The 19,926-nt window shown below is 42.8% G+C and overlaps 4 protein-coding genes across 5 annotated transcripts in view; 3 read left to right on the plus strand and 1 right to left on the minus strand.

Moving 5' to 3' along the window:
* The window catches only part of atoh8 (atonal bHLH transcription factor 8), a 5,896-nt gene extending 3,342 nt beyond the window's left edge, over window positions 1-2,554 (minus strand). The window contains exons 1-2 of the mRNA XM_083686216.1: window positions 1,589-2,554; window positions 450-641 (exon numbers count right to left, since the gene is read on the minus strand). Coding sequence (XP_083542342.1) covers window positions 450-641; window positions 1,589-2,263 — 867 coding nt within the window. The 5' untranslated portion in view covers window positions 2,264-2,554. The remainder of the gene's footprint in view (window positions 1-449; window positions 642-1,588) is intronic.
* A 2,378-nt stretch (window positions 2,555-4,932) lies between these two features.
* On the plus strand, window positions 4,933-7,619 carry tmem129 (transmembrane protein 129, E3 ubiquitin protein ligase). The gene is made up of 4 exons (XM_083686876.1): window positions 4,933-5,211; window positions 5,448-5,922; window positions 6,100-6,259; window positions 6,563-7,619. The coding sequence occupies exons 1-4, from the start codon at window positions 5,007-5,009 to the stop codon at window positions 6,815-6,817; spliced, it is 1,095 nt and encodes a 364-aa protein (XP_083543002.1). The 5' UTR covers window positions 4,933-5,006; the 3' UTR covers window positions 6,818-7,619.
* A 256-nt stretch (window positions 7,620-7,875) lies between these two features.
* Window positions 7,876-11,812, plus strand: slbp (stem-loop histone mRNA binding protein). The gene is made up of 8 exons (XM_083685873.1): window positions 7,876-7,990; window positions 8,821-8,955; window positions 9,600-9,704; window positions 9,895-9,957; window positions 10,054-10,191; window positions 10,381-10,530; window positions 10,744-10,852; window positions 11,000-11,812. The coding sequence occupies exons 1-8, from the start codon at window positions 7,932-7,934 to the stop codon at window positions 11,066-11,068; spliced, it is 828 nt and encodes a 275-aa protein (XP_083541999.1). The 5' UTR covers window positions 7,876-7,931; the 3' UTR covers window positions 11,069-11,812.
* A 326-nt stretch (window positions 11,813-12,138) lies between these two features.
* ccdc142 (coiled-coil domain containing 142) lies at window positions 12,139-19,067 on the plus strand. 2 transcript variants are annotated; one of them, XM_083685771.1, is made up of 13 exons: window positions 12,139-12,498; window positions 13,370-13,511; window positions 13,678-13,739; window positions 13,873-13,936; window positions 14,071-15,693; window positions 16,022-16,108; window positions 16,320-16,484; window positions 16,800-16,963; window positions 17,154-17,297; window positions 17,393-17,507; window positions 17,627-17,804; window positions 17,954-18,165; window positions 18,472-19,067. In XM_083685771.1, exons 2-13 carry the CDS (start codon window positions 13,421-13,423, stop codon window positions 18,720-18,722), a joined length of 3,156 nt encoding a protein of 1,051 aa, XP_083541897.1. In that variant the 5' UTR covers window positions 12,139-12,498; window positions 13,370-13,420; the 3' UTR covers window positions 18,723-19,067. The 2 variants fall into 2 exon arrangements, with proteins under 2 accessions (XP_083541897.1, XP_083541898.1); XM_083685772.1 differs by having other exon boundaries at window positions 17,954-18,141.
* The last annotated feature ends 859 nt before the right edge of the window (window positions 19,068-19,926 follow it).

Here is a 19,926-nt window from a genome sequence, read left to right on the forward strand (position 1 = left end):
AATTGCGTGGGTTAGGGCTTGTAAGATGATGCCTTTTAACTGATGTAGAACTACCCTGCAAAAGAGTTTGTCACATTCCCTTTGTTTATGCCCGCAACTGTATTTGTTGCTCTGAAAAAAATGTAAACATGTTGTTGATATCCTATTCTAACAAACACGTTTGTCAATTTTACTTTTCTCTCCAACCCTCTCTGTATCTACTGATGCTTCAGGCGGTTTGCTCTTCTTCTGCCGTGAACTTTAAAGCAAACTTTATAAAATGCATCTGCAAGGTGTCTCAAGGTGTGCTCAGGTGATGCTTCGACTACATTTCTAGGGCTCACTCTACGTACAGCAGCCATTGCTGAATGAGGCCTTCCTAATATCTAAAAACATCATCAGACGGTAGCCTAAAAACTGCACCACCCACCCCCCTACCCCCCATGCTCCTCCCTCCCAGATCTGCTTACCTTTCTTTTCTTGGACCGTCCCTCGGCCTGCAGGGTGCGTGTGCACTGCTCTACACACTCCCTGAAGCTCACGTTGCTGTGATCCGGGGTGTAGTCCAGGTCTGCAAGCTGAGCCAGCGACAGGATGTAGTTGCAGGCGATTCTTAATATAGCCAGCTTTGACAACTTCTGTCCATACGAGTAGCAGGGCACCTGTGGGGCCAGAGTTGGTCAGAGGCCCATTGCACAGAACAAGAGTGGATGGTATAGGCAACAACAATGTTGGGGTTTGCAATTATAAGGGACACTCTTTTTAGAAAGATTGTTGTATATGGTGTCAGATGGTGTCCCATGTGTCAGTGTTTGACCATGTTAATCTATGTGCCAAAACAGCTGCTGCGGATGACGCAGTGCAAAAGGACTTCAGGACTTGACAACGTCAACTTCACTGACTGTGTTTTCAAGGAGGGGACTCAGATACTGTATGTCATGTCACTTTTAAATAAGTTTACTAACAACTAAAGAAAGAACACATCTGTGACATAGAGACAGCCAAAATATAGTAACTCCTTCTTCTCCTTCACTCATTGTGAGAGATTTGGATATGGTTTCACTTATGTTTTGATTGCATAGAATTGACATGAATAGGGCCATGGTACACTTGGAGGCCAGACAAGGTCTAGATCATAGGTCATTCTGTAGTGACAATGCCACTGTTTGGACAGACACATCTCTTATGGATTATGGAATCTGTGTGATCGGCAGCATTATAGTCACATATGGGGCTAATGCATCTATAATGCACTTCTCTGTCTGTCTTGGGAAAATGCAGCTTACTGCTCTATAACACATAACTGCGACAACACCAAATTGCACTCACTGTTGTTATATTAAACAATTATATATATATATATATATATATATATATATATATATATATATATAAAATTAAGGAAGCAATATTAACATTCAATTACATCATTATAGTATATCATGATGTATTGACTTTTAAAATAGTTTTTATCTGTGTTTTATCGAGATAACTCCTTGACAGTTTTCATAAATTCATATGGTGTTATCGACTCTTCATTCGGCATTAACATTCTGCACAAGAGGGCTCATTGTGCAGATTGTGTGTTTAGTGAATTCAGTGGAAATACCTGCTTTCTCAGCGCCTCAAAGGCTGCACTGATGGTATGCACCCGGGTCCTCTCTCTGGCATTTGCCAGTAGCCTCCGTGTCTGCTGAACGGCTTTGATCTCAGTGACGACGCCAGACGTTTCTCCCAGCCGTTTCCTTGGCGATTCCGCCGGCTCCGAGCTGTTATTGCTGTACGACGCCTGGGAGGCTGATGAGAGGGACCTCTCAGAGCGCTGACATAGAACGATCCGCGATTGTAATGTGTGATCAGACCCAAATGACTGTTGATAGTCATAACTTGTAACCTGTGGAAATGTTGTATGATATGTGTCTCTGGTTGTCGGCTCAGATAAAGACCGTGATTGTGATGATTCGAGCTTCCCAGTTACTGTTGGTACAGCATTTATCCTCATATCAATAGCAGTATTTGGGTTTGGTGATGAAATGATGGAATTCCCCAAGGACACATCAGTGGAAGGCTCCTCTAGTCTTTTTTGGGCACTGTTTCTAAATGTCTCTTCCATCAGCTCCCCCATAGAGTCGTCGTCCGTTCTTGAATCATGTTTGAAACTTTTTACTTCGCTGAGATGTTTAGGGTCCCGAGCTTTTCTTTTATACTTTTTATTCCCAGGTCCATCCTTCCCATTAATAGGTCTAGTCTTCCAACCATCGCTGAGCAGATGTGGGTTCCTCATTTCAAGAAAATTGCAAAAAAACAAAATCGACAACTGTACTGTAGGCTACCGCAGCTATAGACTAACTGCAGCCTAATCGTATACAGTATTGTGCAATAGCACAAAATATTATATTATAACTTCATCAATAAAACAAAGTACTGAGAGTCCTTATGGATTGCAACATAATAATTCCGACGAGAGACATTCGTCAACAAGCTTGCTATATATATATAACATAAATTAAGAATAGACCGCATGTGCAGGCGCGTGTTGCTCCCGTGGATTCCGAGCGTCTTCTGGAGCCATCCAAAATTGCCAGCATTTTTTTGTGAATGTGCGCTGAGGTTCATCTGTATTTGTTTAGCCTCAGTTTACATAGAAGCCCCTGTCGGCAAGATAAGTCGCCACGCCGCCCACAGCGAGAGACCGCCCAAAACCTCTCGTCGTGCGTAATAACCATTGACAATAATAACAGATGAACATTGATTGATCAATCGATTGATCACTTTATAGGCACCTTTTAGATTAATATGGAACACCATACAATTAGGATGACCATTATGGTTGATACATTAGTACAAATGTATGTATTAAGGTTTTAAGCATAACTTAACATGAGCCCTACTTATTCATGATGTCGCCTATAAAACCCAAGAGCCTAAAAGCAGGAATGGGTGGGTGGAACATTTTGGGCAGCACCAGTGACTTCTTAATGTTTGTGTGTGCAGACCCTTAACCTACTGAATGTCATTGAATGGATTGCTTAAATGATGCCTATAGGCCGAATGCAAATTTAATACAAAAGCTTTAACTGTATGTATTCATCTGGACAATTAGTTTGCCTTGTTTCAGTGAGTTAAATTAAACTTTCAGGTAGCCTAAACTACCTAAACGTTCAGGTAGCCTATACAGCATGATGCAGCCTGTCATACATAACAATGGGTTGCATTACTCAGGCCACTTACCACACAAAGAAAGTGCCTCGTATAGCGACACCCACTGGAATCGTGCCTATACGGTTATTATTTGCCCTAACTTAATAGAAGCAGTCGTTGAAGGACAGTCACAGTACGATGTCGCCACCTACAGCATAAATGATTCTCATTCTCTTTCTCTCTTCTCAATCTGAAAAAGAGACAGATAGACTGAGAGAATAGGTGTGTGTGTCTTCTAATGTTTATGAAACTGTGAGTAACCCAGACAAACATTTTATATCTCTAAATATCAGGTGATAAATCATTTGATGCATATCACAGCCCAGAACTATAGGGAAAGCTTTCATGTGCTAGAATGTTTGGGTAGAAATGTCATATATGTAACTTGTAAACATCAATTACCCTATAGGCTATATACAGCCCTTACTGTCAGAACATTTTCCCCGAGTGAAGAGATCCAGAGAGGCTTTAGCACTGGATTTTTTTTTAAACACAAAGGCCTCCAGTTGTTCCTGGGCAGTGTGCCAGTCGCTCAGCGACCTGCTGCTTCCTCCTGATATTAAATTCCTCTGGCATGTACTTTGCCCTGGCTGACGCCAGCCCGCCACCAGGCCCCAACAGTAAATATTTCCAGCTGGCACCATTGCTGTGCTTCTCAGATGAGGTCATTCATAGTGTTCTTTAAAGGTCTTCAGTTAAAATTCAGCTTTAACTTTATGGAGGAATATCTTTTTCAAGAAGTGTTTCCTCTTTCCAACTAATCTGAACATTGATTGTTAATTACTGCCACTCTGTGGGTGATAGCAGCAGTGCAGTCCAGTACTGTCTTGAAGAGCAGTATTGACTTGAGGATACATGTGGTGATTGGGGGTGATAAGCTGCGCAGCGCAAGTGCATTACCTTCTGTGTCATAAATGTCTCTGGTCACTGGTAACTCACTTGAGACGCTAGTATGCTTAACCGTCTCTTAATTGACCAAAAATGTGATTATATGTTACCTGTTGGAGAAATACAGAATTTACTATTCATTCTAGAAACAGGCATCATGTTCATATTCAACTTTCATGACGTGTGGGTTTTCAGCAGGATATACAAAAATGGCTCTGTAACAGCCATGGAAATATAACGTCTGGGACTGACAGAGCTCCAGAAATCCAACATGATCTTGACTGTTTCACTAATCTCACTGCTAGATCGCTATAACAATTGTAGTGCACATTTTTTTTCACTATTATTGTATTATTATTACTTTAGGCCAGCCACCAGTTAGGGCACTATTTCCTCTTTGCCAAATTTGTAATTTGAGGATTGCTGCTAAAGGAGAAGATTTTGTAGCTACACTAGAACAAGATACTAAAATTATAAATTCCTTGTGGTTGGGATAAATGTTCTGATATGGTACAGTCGCAATGTCGCAGAGACATTGGTGACACTTTACATCCTTATGCCTTTGTAGTAATACCATGAAGTATTAGGCCTACATAATGAACATGTTGGTATTGCAATTTTGTAATTGATTTGTAGCCTATTTACGCAGTGTTTTTTTGTCATTACAAGGAATATTTCCACATGTGAACACATATAATACTTGTGTTATTCATATATTGTCACAAAACAAACGCATCTCAGTGATGTTCTAGATGTGAAGCTAAAACAACCAGAGTCTTTTATTTTGAAAAAGAAGATAGTGTCGTGGAAGAGAAGGGATAGTCGTGGCACCGGAAGTTGTCATTCTTTATGTTGATTCTGGCCAGGTTCATTTTTGTTCCAGCTATCTGAAATAAACATTAACTTGCGAACATAGATGTTACTGGCACCAAGTTAATATGGATCGCCCAGAAGTAACATTTACTTTGGCCTACATAGTATTTGCGTTTTGCTTTGTATTCACGCCTAATGAATTTCGATCAGCAGGTTTCACCGTGCAAAATCTGTTTTCAGGATGGCTCGGGAGTGAAGACATTGGTTTTATTCAATATCATGTCAGGAGAACGAGTGTCACTTTACTGGTTCATTCAACTTTGCCTCTTGGTAAGTTAGCTAGTTAGCTGGCTAGCTAGTACTGTTCTAGGCATATATATACGCTGCAAGATAATAAATGCACCTAGCCCAGTAACATTGGCACACACATAGTGAACCACTGTCATGTAAAGTGATAATTCTATGAATTGTCTTGTCATATTCAATCCGTCTCTAACCACATAATTCAAACAAAGTACATTGATTGAAGATACAGCCAACTAACAATATGTCTTGTGTCCCAACAGGGTACTACATGGGAATGTGCATAGCTGCACCAGAGAAAAACCTCAGCTATGTCCACTTAGTCAGTGATGGATGGAGGGCTTTCTTTATGCTGTCTGTGGTTCTGCAGCTCCTCAGCTGGATGCTGGTAATTTATTGGTCTCGACACAAATGGGGAAATCATCCTATTTCAAAGAACCTCAAAGCCCATGCATTGCCACAGTCCGGCTGGGGAGCAGTTGCTTCTTCTGTCAACACAGAATTTCGTCGCATTGACAAGTTTGCTACAGGAGCTCCTGGTGCACGGGTGATCATCACAGACACATGGATTATGAAAGTCACTACCTATTATGTGCATATTGCATTGCAGCAAGACACTCACCTTACTGTCACAGACTCAAGGCAACATCAGCTTTCACCCGACTCAGCCACTCCTGTGCAAATTCTGACTCTCTGGGTGGCCAGCATTAACCCCAGTGTCAAGGCCTTTGACATAAGGTACAATAACACCAGTTGTATAGTTTGGTCATTCACATTTTTACATTTTACATTTCAATTGAGATGTTTTGGGGAGTACATTATTACCTCAAAACTAAGGCATTAAAATATAGGCCTAGCTATGGCTTTTCTTTGCCATAATGCCATTTTGTTAAGTTTGTATGTCCCTCTGTTTAGGCTCAACTCAACTGAGTATGCTGAGCTACGAGAGAAACTGCATGCACCAATCAGGAATGCTGCCAACGTGGTCATCCACCAGACTATGAGTGACCTATTCTTGGAAACATTCAAATCCCAGGTGGCACTGAACCAAATCTACCAGTTGACCAGTGGACAGGTGAACCACGCAGTCAATACAACACTCAATGAAAATCACCCTCGTAACCCCTACATGGTTCTCTGTTGCCTGACACCAGACAGGATTTTGCTTCATCAGCATTTCAACAAAGCAAAAATCAGTCTGGTTCCAAGGTGCAAATTGACCTCTAACTCTGTATGTCTGTGTGAAATCTGACATTTCTGAAATATCAGAGGGCAGGAGAGTTAAGGATGTAAGTGATGAGGAGAACCTTGCTCCTCTGCTCTGTTGAATGGAAGGCTTATCCTTAGCTGCTCTCTACCTCTCCCTCTGTTCCTATAGGAGCTGGAGCCCTGCATTGGCTGCATGCAGGTACCAGCCAACACCAAACTGCTGCGGCTGTGCCTGGAGGAAGGGGAGGGGGAAGGGGAGTGCCAGCAGTGCTACTGCAGACCCATGTGGTGCCTCACCTGTATGGGGAAGTGGTTCGCTAGCCGCCAGGACCAGCAGCAACCAGAGACCTGGTTAGGCAGCAGAGTGCCTTGCCCCACTTGTAGGGCCAAGTTCTGCATCCTCGATGTCTGCATTGTTCACTGATCAGTCAACATCAGGCATCTTTTTCTCAGTCTATTTCAAGGAAGCGCATAGAAGTCTGCTGGCTGCTGCTATGCGCATCAGATTTCCTTAGAGATGCTTTTCGAAATGTGCCTGTCTCTTTTACATCATTGGTGTTGTTTGCTCTTTGCTATTCCCCCCTTGAGAAACCTTGGTGTATTGTAGTTTTGTTTCAACTATGTTGTTCATAAATGTGTGTCCATCAACTTGTTTTTCTCTTGGAACATGTCTACAACATGGACTCTTACCTGATTAGAGGGAAGAGATTGAGCTATGCGCCTCAAATTAGCCTCTAGAAGAGCTAGGCCTATATGTCATACATCCAAAATTCAATTGATTTTTACTTGGGGTTGGAAATGTTGGTACAACAAATAATCATATTGTTTAATTTAATTTTCTCTATCTATTTCAAGACTACTGTTACAGAAACATGTTTTACCTTTGGTTATCATACTGTACCTTCCATGTCTCTGTTATGCAATATAGAAACTGTCAAGTATGAACTGAAGCGGTCTGCTCAGGATGAAATGGGGGAATCTGACTATTTGGGGCGTGGTATATTAAATCGCCATCTACCTCATTTGACAATAAGTCTATTTTACCTTTATTAGAAATTGGCTTTGGCACTTTGGTTGAAAATCTGGGGGATATCGTATGTGCCAATTTTCTTACCACTGGCTGCTGGTCAACAGAGTGATTTAATGAACCTGAGTACAAAACAAGGTTACAAATGCTGGATAATGGCCAGAAAACATTGGAATGAATGAGGTGATGACAATTAAAATGTGTATCAATCAAACATGCGCATGTCCTTGTTTTGAATTTCATTAACCATTGACATGAATTCATGTAGGCTACATTGTTACTAGAATCTATTAAATATGGAAGGACCTGACGGGCATTCTTTAGCCCCGCAGAAGGTAACAGTTTTGTAAGCAGCTGCAGATCATCCACAAGTCCCTCCCCCTTTTATCATATGACAAGAATGTTGACGCTAAGGAAGCGCGATCCTCTTGGCGCGCAGCATTGAATCAGTCATTCAGAGCCAGTCCTCCGAAGTAAACGACTACTTTCCCAGCTCTGTCAACAGAAGAAAATGTCTTATCGGCACACAACTAGACGCACCGAAGGTGACTATAGCGGCGATGAAAATAGGTGAGTTGGCATTTACGTGGCTCTGAACATACATTGATAAGTTATTTCTGAAAGTATTTTGCATTCCACTTTCTCTCTCTCGCGCCCGCCGTCTTCTCCCGCGAACTCGGACGCGGTGTTGTCACAGTTCGCGGTTTCTAGTTCCAGCAGTAGCTAACAGTATCTTAGCTAGCTACTGTGTCTGGCAAATAATGTCTTTATTCGAACATTTCTATCTTCCCTGTAATGGGTTATCGTCTTTACCTCAGCCGACTAGATTATGACATCAAAAACATTTGGTAATTCAATGATATTTGGTTCTTATGACTTAAGTCACCTGCTGCACTAGCATTCTTTTAGCAGCTAGCTAGCTAGCCACCTTTTAGCGGGTGTTCTTGGGGTCCCTCATTGACAGTGGCTATACAGCTGTCGATCCATGCATGAACTTATCTAGCAAAGTCTTTTTTTTAGAGTGTCGGCTATATAAAATTGAATGTAAACATATTTGAATTGTTCAATGTGTCCAGCTAGTAACACCAAACTCGCTAGCTACAAGGTTTAGCTGGCTTGCTATTCAGCAATACACCCCCATTTCGCGCTCAGAGATATGGCGTTCCGGCAGCATGCATTGTTGTTGCGAAGGCAAATTGTTTAGCTAGCTACTATAGATATAGCAGATCTTCTATGGTAAGATCTCACCTAGTCAACAGGATGCATTTGAGTCTCACACACATTGTCTCCACCATATGTGTTCAGAATCTATAATTGTATCTGTTTTGTGCTACTCCAACACTGCACCAAGTCAACATCATGAATTCAGTCGTTTGTGTTCCGTATATCATTGGCTGTAGGAATAAAGGCCCTTCAAGGTATTCCCATTGCCGAAAACGTGGAGCTGATGGCAGTTTAAGGTCACAGGAGGACTTGGATACGACCCATGATCTGAAGAAGAGTAACCACAAACACACTGACAGTAGACCTGTGAGGTAAGATGTCTCAGATTTAACACATTTTATTTCAGGCAATCTGCTGTGAAGCCCTAGACAGCCAAACATGAAGGAAGCTTGTGAATGAGGACAGCTTGTGAGAACAATAGACTGGCCAAATGGCTGAAATGCAAATGTTCCTGTCACCCTGAACAAAGATGGGTTAGACTAAAGGTTTATGAGAAGTGGTATGTTTCTCCTTTTCAAGTTGTAGCTGCAATTTTCATTTAAGTATTATGGCTGTCAGCCTATTAAAACAACAGGCTGATTATTCTGCTGATGAATTGCCTTATTTTTCACTGTCATTTCTGTGATTTTTCTATGCAATCTATAGACAAGAAACCCAAAGTGGTGCTTAAACAATGAATGGTGTGTAATATGGTACTTTACGAGTTAACAATGAAATTATGGCATTTCCCATAGATTTAGACAAAATGGTGCTAATTGTTTGAACTGAGCTTCCTTGGTACGACATGTTTACTTGGCTACATGTCGCTCACTCTAGCTAACTTCTTGTCCTTGGTCTGATATATATAAGAAAGAAATACATACATGCAAAGAAAGAAATCTAATATATATATATATATATATAGAAAGAAATCTAATATTTTATAGAGGCACTCAACCTTGTATTTTTCTTTCAGCTTTACCACTCCTGAGAGTGATGGTCCTGTTTCCAGGTGCCAGGACTGGAGCAGTGAAGTGGAGGATAGTGAGATGCGCTCAAGTGTCCGCAATGATATGCAACGGTCAGTGCCCTTCCTTTGTCACTAATTGTGGAGAATCAGTAGTATAAGCTATCACTCTAATGACCTGGAGGAAACTTGAACACGCAAGTGACATTAGAGCAGTTCAAACACAAATGTGCCTTGATTAGCCTAACAACATTTCACTACTTTGTCGCTATAAAATGTTTAAATTAGGCCTTTTTTCATTTAGTTACAGGAGGAGGATACTGGCAGCAGAGTTTAGCCAAAGAGAGCGAAAGACCTCTTCTGGAAGGTATGTTTGATTAATGATGTCTTGTACACTGTTTATCTAACATGCATGCACTTATTTATTCATTCCTTCGCTAATTTGTTTGGCCTGCCTCCTCAGCGAAGAATCCAGAGAATCATCCTCCCCAGTCCCAGGGGAGATGGAGACGGATGAGGGAGTCCTGATGAGGAGACAGAAACAGATCAACTATGGCAAGAATACACTCGCTTACGACAGATACATCAAGGAAGTGCCCAAGTGAGTCTAAGACTTTGAATGTGGGTCTCTTGTATAACTCAAGATGTTTGTTTTAATTATTCCTGAGCATCTTTTGTTCATGTGAACTGCAGTTATGACAGGGGATAATGTATTTGATCATCTTATGTTTAAACATACAATTACAGCAGAGGTTAATCTTCAACTAATTACTGTCCATCATTTCTTTAGACACCTGAGGCAGTCAGGAGTTCATCCCAGAACTCCCAACAAGTTCAAGAAGTACAGCAGGCGCTCCTGGGACCAGCAGATCAAGCTGTGGAAGGTAAAGCTTCATGCGTGGGACCCCCCTGCTCAGGAGGGCAGTGACCTGCAGGCCATGTAAGTCCCTTTCATATATTGGCACTTTACATGTTCTAAATGTTTGTAGTCACTAACTTCATTTGTAAATGCTTTGAAGTGATGGGTTCATCACCCTATCCAATGCAATTGGCTGAATCCCCATGAAAGTGAATCATTTTGTTTGTCACACAGGACCTATTCAAGAGTAACATTTTTAAATGCAATTTGTCTTGATTTCATTAATCCATTTAGAGAGGAGATCAACTTCGATGATGTCATGGACATTGAGCTGGACTTTCCAACAGACTCAGACTCAAATGCACAGAATTCCAAAGTCAGCAAGGCATCTGCATCTCAAGCGGTGAGTTCTTTATCTAAACCTCAATGCTTTGGTTTATGATCAAATGTGTTTTAGTGAAGTTTAGATGAGTTGTAGTTATGTTTTTCATAGGTCTCTACAAGTCATCTATTTATCTTAAATAATTTAGCATTATTTTTTCTGTTGTAGGACTCTTGCTCAGGGACCCCCAGCAAGATGATGAAAACGGATCCATCAGTGGACCCCGACATGGCATAACTGTCCTCAACAGTAGACAGTAGAAGGTTGTTGAAGTCCTGTAATATTGTCTGCCTACACCATGGATTCTTCCACCACTGAACCAGTGATGTCTGGTTGAAAGCAGATTGTGGTAAAGAGACATGCCTCAGGGACACTCGCTGAATTCTGAATCAATCCATAGTCCCCTGAAACACTAGGTACTCCTGTAGATCTGAAGTGATCGGATGGATGACTGGATTCCCACCTAGCCTATCAGAAGGCAATTGGTGAATCAATTACCATATTGCTTCACCGGTACAGATTTAGATATACTGTAGATTTACAGCTGTACCTAGGTAGTAGGTTTGAGGGCTTGGTTAAGAATTCACACCTTTGTCTGGTGTTTGAGGATGGGCTCCATGGCTATCACTGAAATGGAAAGATCTGGCAAAAATAAATTACATGACTTCAAGGACAAATTGTTCATACTTTTGAATTCAAATCGGTCAGTGACTGAATTGAACTGTATATAGTTATTGAATCTTTCTTAAAAGTTGTTAAATGGATGCTTGCATCACATTTTATAATTGTTCATGCCTTGTATAAGAAAACATTGTCTTGAAATGTAATTCATTTGAGTACTTTTTGGGAGTTGTTTTAAAGTTGTTTTGGAATACAATGTCGTACTGTATATTTTCTTAGTATTTTTGCCAGGCTTATAATGATGACATTGGATTTTTATAGGTGTCTTGTGAAATAAATAAATAAATAAATAAACTGGAATTATAGTGATGTTGTAAGTTATACTTTTATGTAATTGTAATTTGTTTTGTTCTCACTAGTCATTTTGTTGTAGTTGTGAATCAGCTGAAAAAGCCAGCTCTCTTTCATACCATGATACTTGGATAGAGTGAGCAATACAACATTTTTGCAATCTTGATTTATTTGACAGTAAACAGATTTTAGAATATTTCGTTTAAGGAGTGCAGTGACAACACACAACCTGACGCCGCCCCTTTATTAACCATAACAACAAGGGACGCGCTCTTTTCATTGGCTGCTTGTGAGTCTCATGTTAGCTTGCTAGCTGTGCTATTAATGGACCATGCCTGATTATTTCATTAGCACTACAAAAGGATTATAGCCCAACATAGTTTTGGCTAATAATACGTCGATAACAGTTGATTGCAGTTAGCTAGTAATCTCAGCAAGTGTGAGTACCAAGCATGGACGTCAATCAGGTAGCTGGAGATCTTGAAGTTCGATGAAGACTTCTACATAGCTAGCAATGGATGCTACATTTCACCAAGAACTTGACAGCCGAACGAAATTATTAGTTAGCTAAGAAGAGAATGATGGATCACTAAAAGAAGAATGTTGTCAATTTAACCTGCTAGCGAACGGGACTTGTCATCAAGAAGACTTGACCATGGGTTTCGTTACTTTGGACATTGTCATAGATTTCACAGGTAACGTTAAACTAGCGCCTGTTTTTAATGCTAGCCAGTCAACCAGGTAGGTAGCTACTTAGCCGCTGAATCTGAAATGCTTTGCTCGCTAGCAGCCTAGTAGCCCCAATTTGTTACTAGACATAATACTTATTACTTGTGGATGTTGTTGACGTCTACAAATATCCTCATGTAAAAAGTAGTACGTCAAGTCACACATTGAGGCTAGCACAACCTGAATTCACTGGCCTATTGTTGGGTAGAGATATTACTTGCTTTCTGTGAAAACATATCTAGTGTCGTTAATAACGATGTCACAGAACAACATCGACCAAGTAAAGCTAGCTAGACCTCATACTGCGTTATCTGATCTCACAGCTTAAGGCTTACCTACCTAGCTATGTTACAAGTCAAGTGTCATAATGAAACAAACGATTTAGACTCCAGTTCAGGCAGTCCTCATCTGTGGAGATAGTATTCCTAAAATGCTACCTTGAGTGACATGATCCTTTTAAATCCGGTTCCTTTCTCAGTTAGTTAACAATTAAATTAACTGTTGGTTTCAGCTACATTTGCGCCTGGTTTGACTTTATGCATTCCTGAATAAATTCAAGTTGTCATCCCTCTTTGCTGTGCGCCAAATGCATGTTTCGCGGAGGGGCAGGGTGGTATTATAATACTTACCCATATCCAGTACAGGTTTTTTAAGTATGGGGGTGACGCCAGCAAGCTTTAGAGCAGAGGGGACATTACAAGTTGAGAGGAAGGAGGTGACAGCTTTGATGATGAGCCGACTGATTGTTGGGAGGCATCCCTTTACCATTATATTTTCATACACAGTCAACAATAGCTGTTTGATGAGTAAGCTAGTATTGCATTTTATTTTCAACAGCAATGTGAACCATTTTGGAACAGAAGTCTTTGAGTGTGCTGGTGTTTGCACATGGCTCAGAGTTCCTGCAACCCTCAGGAGACCCAGAAGAATGGGCCTGCATTGGTTACAGATGGGCAGGGAGGCTCTGACCAGGCTACAGGTAACAAACTATGGGCTCAAAATCGAACTACCTCAATATTAGTATTGAATTTCCAAAATGTATTCTATACTACAACTTGTCCTTTGCAAAGAAAACCACTGTATTATTTTTTTGGGGGGAAAGCTATAGAATTATAGGTTTGATACTACTTTTTGTCTCTATCCAGATAAAGCAGAGACATCACCTTTGAATGAAAACACTGAACTTCACACTACTGAAGAAGAACAGGTCAGTTTCAGTGACCCTCATCCTCAGGTATCCAGTAGGCATTAGTGTTTTGCAGTCAACATGAAAATGATAAATCTTGACTAGGTTATAAATCATGTATATATTTTTTTAAATCTGAACCGTCCTATTTCAGAATAGACCAAATGCTTGGTCAGAAGCACTGTATGAGGACCTCCTTTCAAAAGACAAACTTGATGGTATGATGTGGGCAACTTCTTAATCCCCTTTAGTTTTTTTCTTAATCAAATATTGATAGTTAACACCTAAGCTACGTAATAAAAAAGCGAATGTTTATATGGATTACAATGCTATTTACCCATGTTCCCTTTAGCTTCCTGGTCCCAGAGCTCCTTCACCAAGTCTCTGCAGAAGGCAGAGGCCCTACTGAGGACACGCTTCAACCCCAGCCTCAAGTGGCTGATGAGGCAGAAAAGCGATGAGAGCTGGGACTTTGAGAACCAGGATACGTTTGTGGCGTGCCAGAACCTGACCTCTCGGTCCTCCAGGAGGCTGCAGCGGCTGGAGCAGGGCATGCTTGGACTGAGTCCACAGTGCCAGGTGGTGCGGGGACCACGGATGTGCCAGTTGCAGGGCTGTGCTAGGGGCTTTTCTATGGAGGGCAGTGTTTACCACCACCCACCGGCTGCCACCCTCAGCCAGCACTATGGGCAGCTGCAGCACCTGTTAGAGCAGCGGGCTCAGCTCCTCTTCCTCCATGAGTATGCCCGGCGCATCAGAGTCGCCACTGTATACGTTGCCAAACTGACGAGCCTGCTAGAGAGGGAGCTAGGCACGCTCTCTGACAGAAGTCGGGCCTCGGAGCGACCCAACTCTGCCTGGAGCTTTGGGATGGGGGGCCTGTGCCAGGAGCTACGAATCCATGTAAGCCATTGGGATGCGCTATGTGCCAAAGCCCGGTCTGATGTTTACCTGCGAACTGTTCTGTTCCAGAGAACGGAGACCCTGGCTGTCATGCGGCGGACACTGAGACTGCTGGGCCTGCAGGCTCTGGTTCAGATGGAGCGCTGTATCTATGCAGCCCTCTCCATTCTAGCCTCAGCCCAGCTAGCTAGGGTGCCTAAAGATGCCTTAGAGGACCTGCTGGCGGGTGCTGAGGTGTTCAACCAGGTGCTGGATGAGCAGAGATTTCAACACAGAGACTCCCTGTGGAAAACTCAGGCCCTGCTACTGTCCGATTGGGCTGTGCTGACAGGGAGGCCTAACACCAGGAGGGGGTGCCTCCCTGCACCCTTCCCTGTGGTTGAGCTGATGAGGATCCTGGCCGTGCACAGGGGGCAGATGGTGGCAGAGCAGCTCCACCAATGGGCATCCCAACAGAGCTACCTCCACTCCCAGGCTCCACACACAGGAGCCCCAGCGCCTACCTGGGAGCAACTAGAACTGCTATTCCCCCTGCTCCCCTCTCTCCACCTCTCACAGCGCAGTCCTGATAGGCCCACGCTAGAGACTCTCCCAGGGCCCAGTGCAGGTGAAAATAAGCTGGAAAGGTCCTCTCATTGGCCCTCTGACCTCCCCTTTGCAGCATTCATCCGTCAGGACAGGAAGTCTCTGGACATCCTCTTCCAGGCCTTGGTGTCGTCTACAGACCTGCTGGCTCCACACATCCCCAACAGGCCCAGGCCGGAGCGGATCAGCACCCCAGAGGACTGCCCATCAACATGGGGCAGTGACTCAGGAGAGGCCCAGCCCACAGAGGAGGCCAGGCAGGACTTGAGAAGACCCAAGTCGGTTCAGTGGCTGGATGTTAGCCAGTCTGGGGCGTGTGTGGAGCTGTTTAGTCATTATCGGGGCCTGCTGTGGAGAGAGTTTGGCAAAGCCCTCATCCATCGCTTCCACCAACCACCGCAGACAGATCCTCTGGGAAGCGTTAACCAGTGGAATGACCAAATGGTTCTCCAGCTTGTAATGTTGATCAACCATGTCTGTAGAGCAGGTAAGACACCCAACCTTTGTAGTTGGGATTAAATATTATTTAATTGCCACACAACTGAAGTTGCTATTTGCTTTCAGTACAGCAAGAAAGTGCATAGGATAATAAATAGAAAGGCTAGATTAAGACATACAATAAAAAATACATGAGCAACATTGGACATTCATAGTACAGCTTTTGGCAGCAGTTATTGGCAAAGTGCAAAGTGGCCAGGTTGACTTTGGAAAATAGGTATTTGAGCTCAATTTAACTACCTGGTTGAAATAAAGGTTAAATACAATAAAAAAAACTGAAGAAAAAAACAAATGAATAATTATTTCATGTCTTCCAGAGCTCATCCCTGAGGAATGTAGAGATGTAGTTGATGACTTCTGTGTACAGCTCCTGTCCAACACAGCCTTCAGGCATTGGGATGACGGTCAGTTTCTGCAATACAGTCTTTAGGCAACAGCCACAGATTGGAATTCATAATACAAACATATACCAAATATAATGTAATTTTTATAATAATTTACTACCTGCATAAGGTAGTGTATGACTAATTATAATAATGTTGACTGCTGCTTGCAAAAAGTACTATCTCCTCTCTTACTTATCCTGTATAAACAATATGTCACCATCTGTTGCAGTTATGTGTGTGTCACTGGGCTCTGGCCTGAAGGATAAATGTCTTCCTGGGGGGGAGCGTGAGAACTGCATGGTGATGACCTCCACCATGGTGCGACTCCTCCAGCTCTCCCCTCCTCTCCTCACAGTGCTTCAGTGTCTTCAAAACTCAGCCTACCTTGCCCAAGGTAACCAGATCTACAACAATTTCATACCTGCTGTTTCCACTGGAAACCACCTCCATAACTCCACTTCACACACTGTACTTTACCCTTGGTCAGTCTGCAAACTCTATAGTTCAGTTTTCCCAGCTGCCTGGTCCCAGAACTGTTAGTGCGTAGGCAACTCGTATGACTATCCACAACGATAGTCATAGGAGTTGGCCAGAGCACATCCCGATCTGGAACCAGGTTAGTATTCCTGGGCCACCCTTCCCTTTGTAATTCATATACCTACTGTATCACCAGAATTCAGTGTTAACCTTGCCTGGATTTTCTCCTCAGGAGCCAGTAATGTTGGGACCAGAGCGTCTCTTCACCTTGGTTCTCTGAGCAGGGCGGTAGCCTCTGTCCAGACCTCCACTATCTGGGTCATGAGTAAGGCCTACCAGTTCCTCTCCTCCTGGTCCCTCAACAAGTTCCTGCTCGTCACCCAGGGGGACCTCAAGGTGAGGCTAGGCTTCGGTTAACTGTTGAGGAAGCCTATACATTGTATGTGGCCTGAGGTTGATGTAGCAGTTAAGCCTGCAGCCTCCAGCACATATACTCAATGTCTGCGTGCAATCGATTCCTGGTCTCATCACTCTTCTGACACACACACTTCACATCTTCCTCCTGTCCTGTCTCTGGGCTTTGAAGGTGCTAAGAGCGTCAGTGGAGAGGCTACTGGAGCAGACCGAGACCCTGAGTGTGGATGGAGACCACCATCATCATAATCATCACCATCATGTCCTCCTAAAGCAGCAGGCAGCACAACTCACTCAGGGAGTCACAGAACTACAGGTGAGAGACAATTACGCTGAATGTTCCACCCGCCATCTATAAGATCCATTAGAGTTCATTACTCTGTACTCTATTATCTCCATGCTGTATTGCAGGTCTTCTCAGAACTGGTGCTGCGAATCTTTTCCATGGACTGTAAGAAGATGTCTGTGGAGATCTTTGAGCAAACTATGCCCTCAGCAAAGCACTGGAAAGTGAACTACAAAACAGGTAAGTGACTCTGTAAAGAGACGGCAGACTGTACTTGTATTACTGAAAACTATGTTCCCATAATGAGTTATATACTGTAGGTATTGTAAACATTTCCTGAATGTGTGTTGTATCTGTAGTGTTTCCTGGCAACCGCAGTGATTATGCAGCCTCGGCAGCTCAGAGTGTGATTGGCCAGGTGCTGGAGGGGGCGCAGTCACTGCCTGAAGAGGCCTGCATCCCTGCTCTGACTGAGGCCATGACTGCCTTCATGGAGGCCTGGATGGAGCACATCCTAAAACAGAAGATCAAGTTCAGGTATTGCTTCTCTTAATCCAACCTAGCATTACAAAGGGGAGTGAAGAGCATGTATGCATACATAATTACTCACTCACACTCACACATACACACACACACACACACACACACACACACACCAACCCCCCTGTTATTTCCTCTCTCTGCAGTGTCCAGGGGGCTCTGCAGCTGAAACAGGACTTTGACGTGATCCGGGACCTGATTCGCTCAGAGGAGTACAGCCTATCAGAGGAGATCCTCCAGCGGCTGCTGTCCCTCCGGGTCTTCCACCAAGTGGACAGCGCCATTGTGTGTCTGCTGCAGCAGCCCATAGCCAAGCCGTACATGCCCTCGCGAGGTTGGGATCCCTTCAGACGATGCTGTGAGTGCCCACCAGGGGGCACCATGTAAACACACCATCCAGAGATGCTAAATTCAAAATGAGCTAAATGCTTAGCTAGGCTCATAAAAAGCTAGGCTTAAAGAAAAACTTGATAAAGACTGATATTCCAACTCAGGAAAACAGCTCTTACCAATAAAATTACCATAAAAGTTGCATTTTTCAATTGATACATTTCTGGTAAGGGGATGAGACATTATTGACAAGACTCTTGTGGTACTTGTTGCCTGCCTATTTCATTTATTTTCAGTCACATCTTTGTCTCCCTCTTGTTATTCAACCCACCAGGTCCAAACAGTGCCAATGTGGTGGACCAGGCAGGTGGCAGTCTAAACAATCTGGATAGCATGGACATTCAGGCAGTGTGCCAGCAGGCCCAGACCCAGGCAGAGGGTTCGATGACCCCTGGGCTGCTGTTTACCACCCCACCAGAGTCCTACCTGGCTGTGGCTCAACAGGAGTGGCTGGACCTGCGTATGCACAATGGTGCTCGCTGGAAGATCCCCGGTCTGCAGTGCCTGACCAAGTCAGAGCCCTGATCCTTACCTTCTCAATGACCAATCCATATCCTTACTCACCTTTGGAAAAGACACTGGCTGGACCTGACTGGCCTCTTGGAGTGGAACTCCTATGAAGCTGGTCATCCGGCTGCCATTTTGGGCATAGATTAAGCCGTAGATGATGCATTCATCAATGCATAACAGGTAGACAACAAAATGCTCCCTGGCCACAGCTTTGCACGGTTTCTGGCTAGGACATTTTAGTCCTGGGACTGCATCAGAACCTGTCAGAGCCAAATTAGCGACTGTGATGAGAATAGAGTTGTTTTGTTTTTTACTAAAGTTACAAAGTCATCACATTTTCTTTATAAAGATTATTTTTTACCATGACAAAATACCAAGTATTGTGTTTATCAATGTGCATATTTTACCTACCCGTATATATGCTTTTATTTATTTATTTCCAGTCAAAAGACAAATCAGGTTATTTAGATGCTTGGAATCAGCACTTTTTAAGTCATATTTATGAATTACAGTATTGTTTCTGTTGGTAAAAATATGTTGCAGAGATGTGTGCTTGATTGTGATCTAGAATTATGTTCTAATAGCTAGCTGACTAGCTAAAACAGGCGTTGGATAGTACTATCCAGTTAGGTAATGGGGAAGATATCACTGTGCTATGTTGTGATTGTGTTATTCATTGCAATGACCAAAGATGCTCTAAAAAGAAGTTTATCCATTTGAACTAGTCAACTTGAATGTTTATCTGTGTGTTGATCATAATTTACGTAAACCAGGGAGCTCTAGGATGATTTAAGGGAGGTACTTCATCAATTTGGCATCAAATCAGTTATGAAGAAATTGGTGCTTTTTGTGCAGCGGCTGCACACTTTAATAGCATGTGAATTGTAAAAAAACAACCATGTATTTATGTAAATGAATATATTTTAACTTGCCATGCCATGTTGTATATTACTTTCTGAATAAATTATTTATATAGTAAAATGGGTTTCATGTTATATGCTAGTATAGTAGCCTTACTCTGAGAAGTGTTTTTTACTAGTGGAAGAAAAAAAAGCTGAGCGGTAAATGAGTGCGATCATTTCATCGTCCATAGGATGGCGGCGTAGGCCTACAGTATACACATTTAAGAATACCTCAAGACATGCCAGTTGTAAATGGATTAGGTTATAGGCCTATCCCATATTATAGTCCTGGTAGTAAACATATTGAAAGCAAAGCT

Source organism: Argentina silus (genome assembly GCF_951799395.1).
Source record: "Argentina silus genome assembly, chromosome: 15".
NCBI lineage: Eukaryota > Metazoa > Chordata > Actinopteri > Argentiniformes > Argentinidae > Argentina > Argentina silus.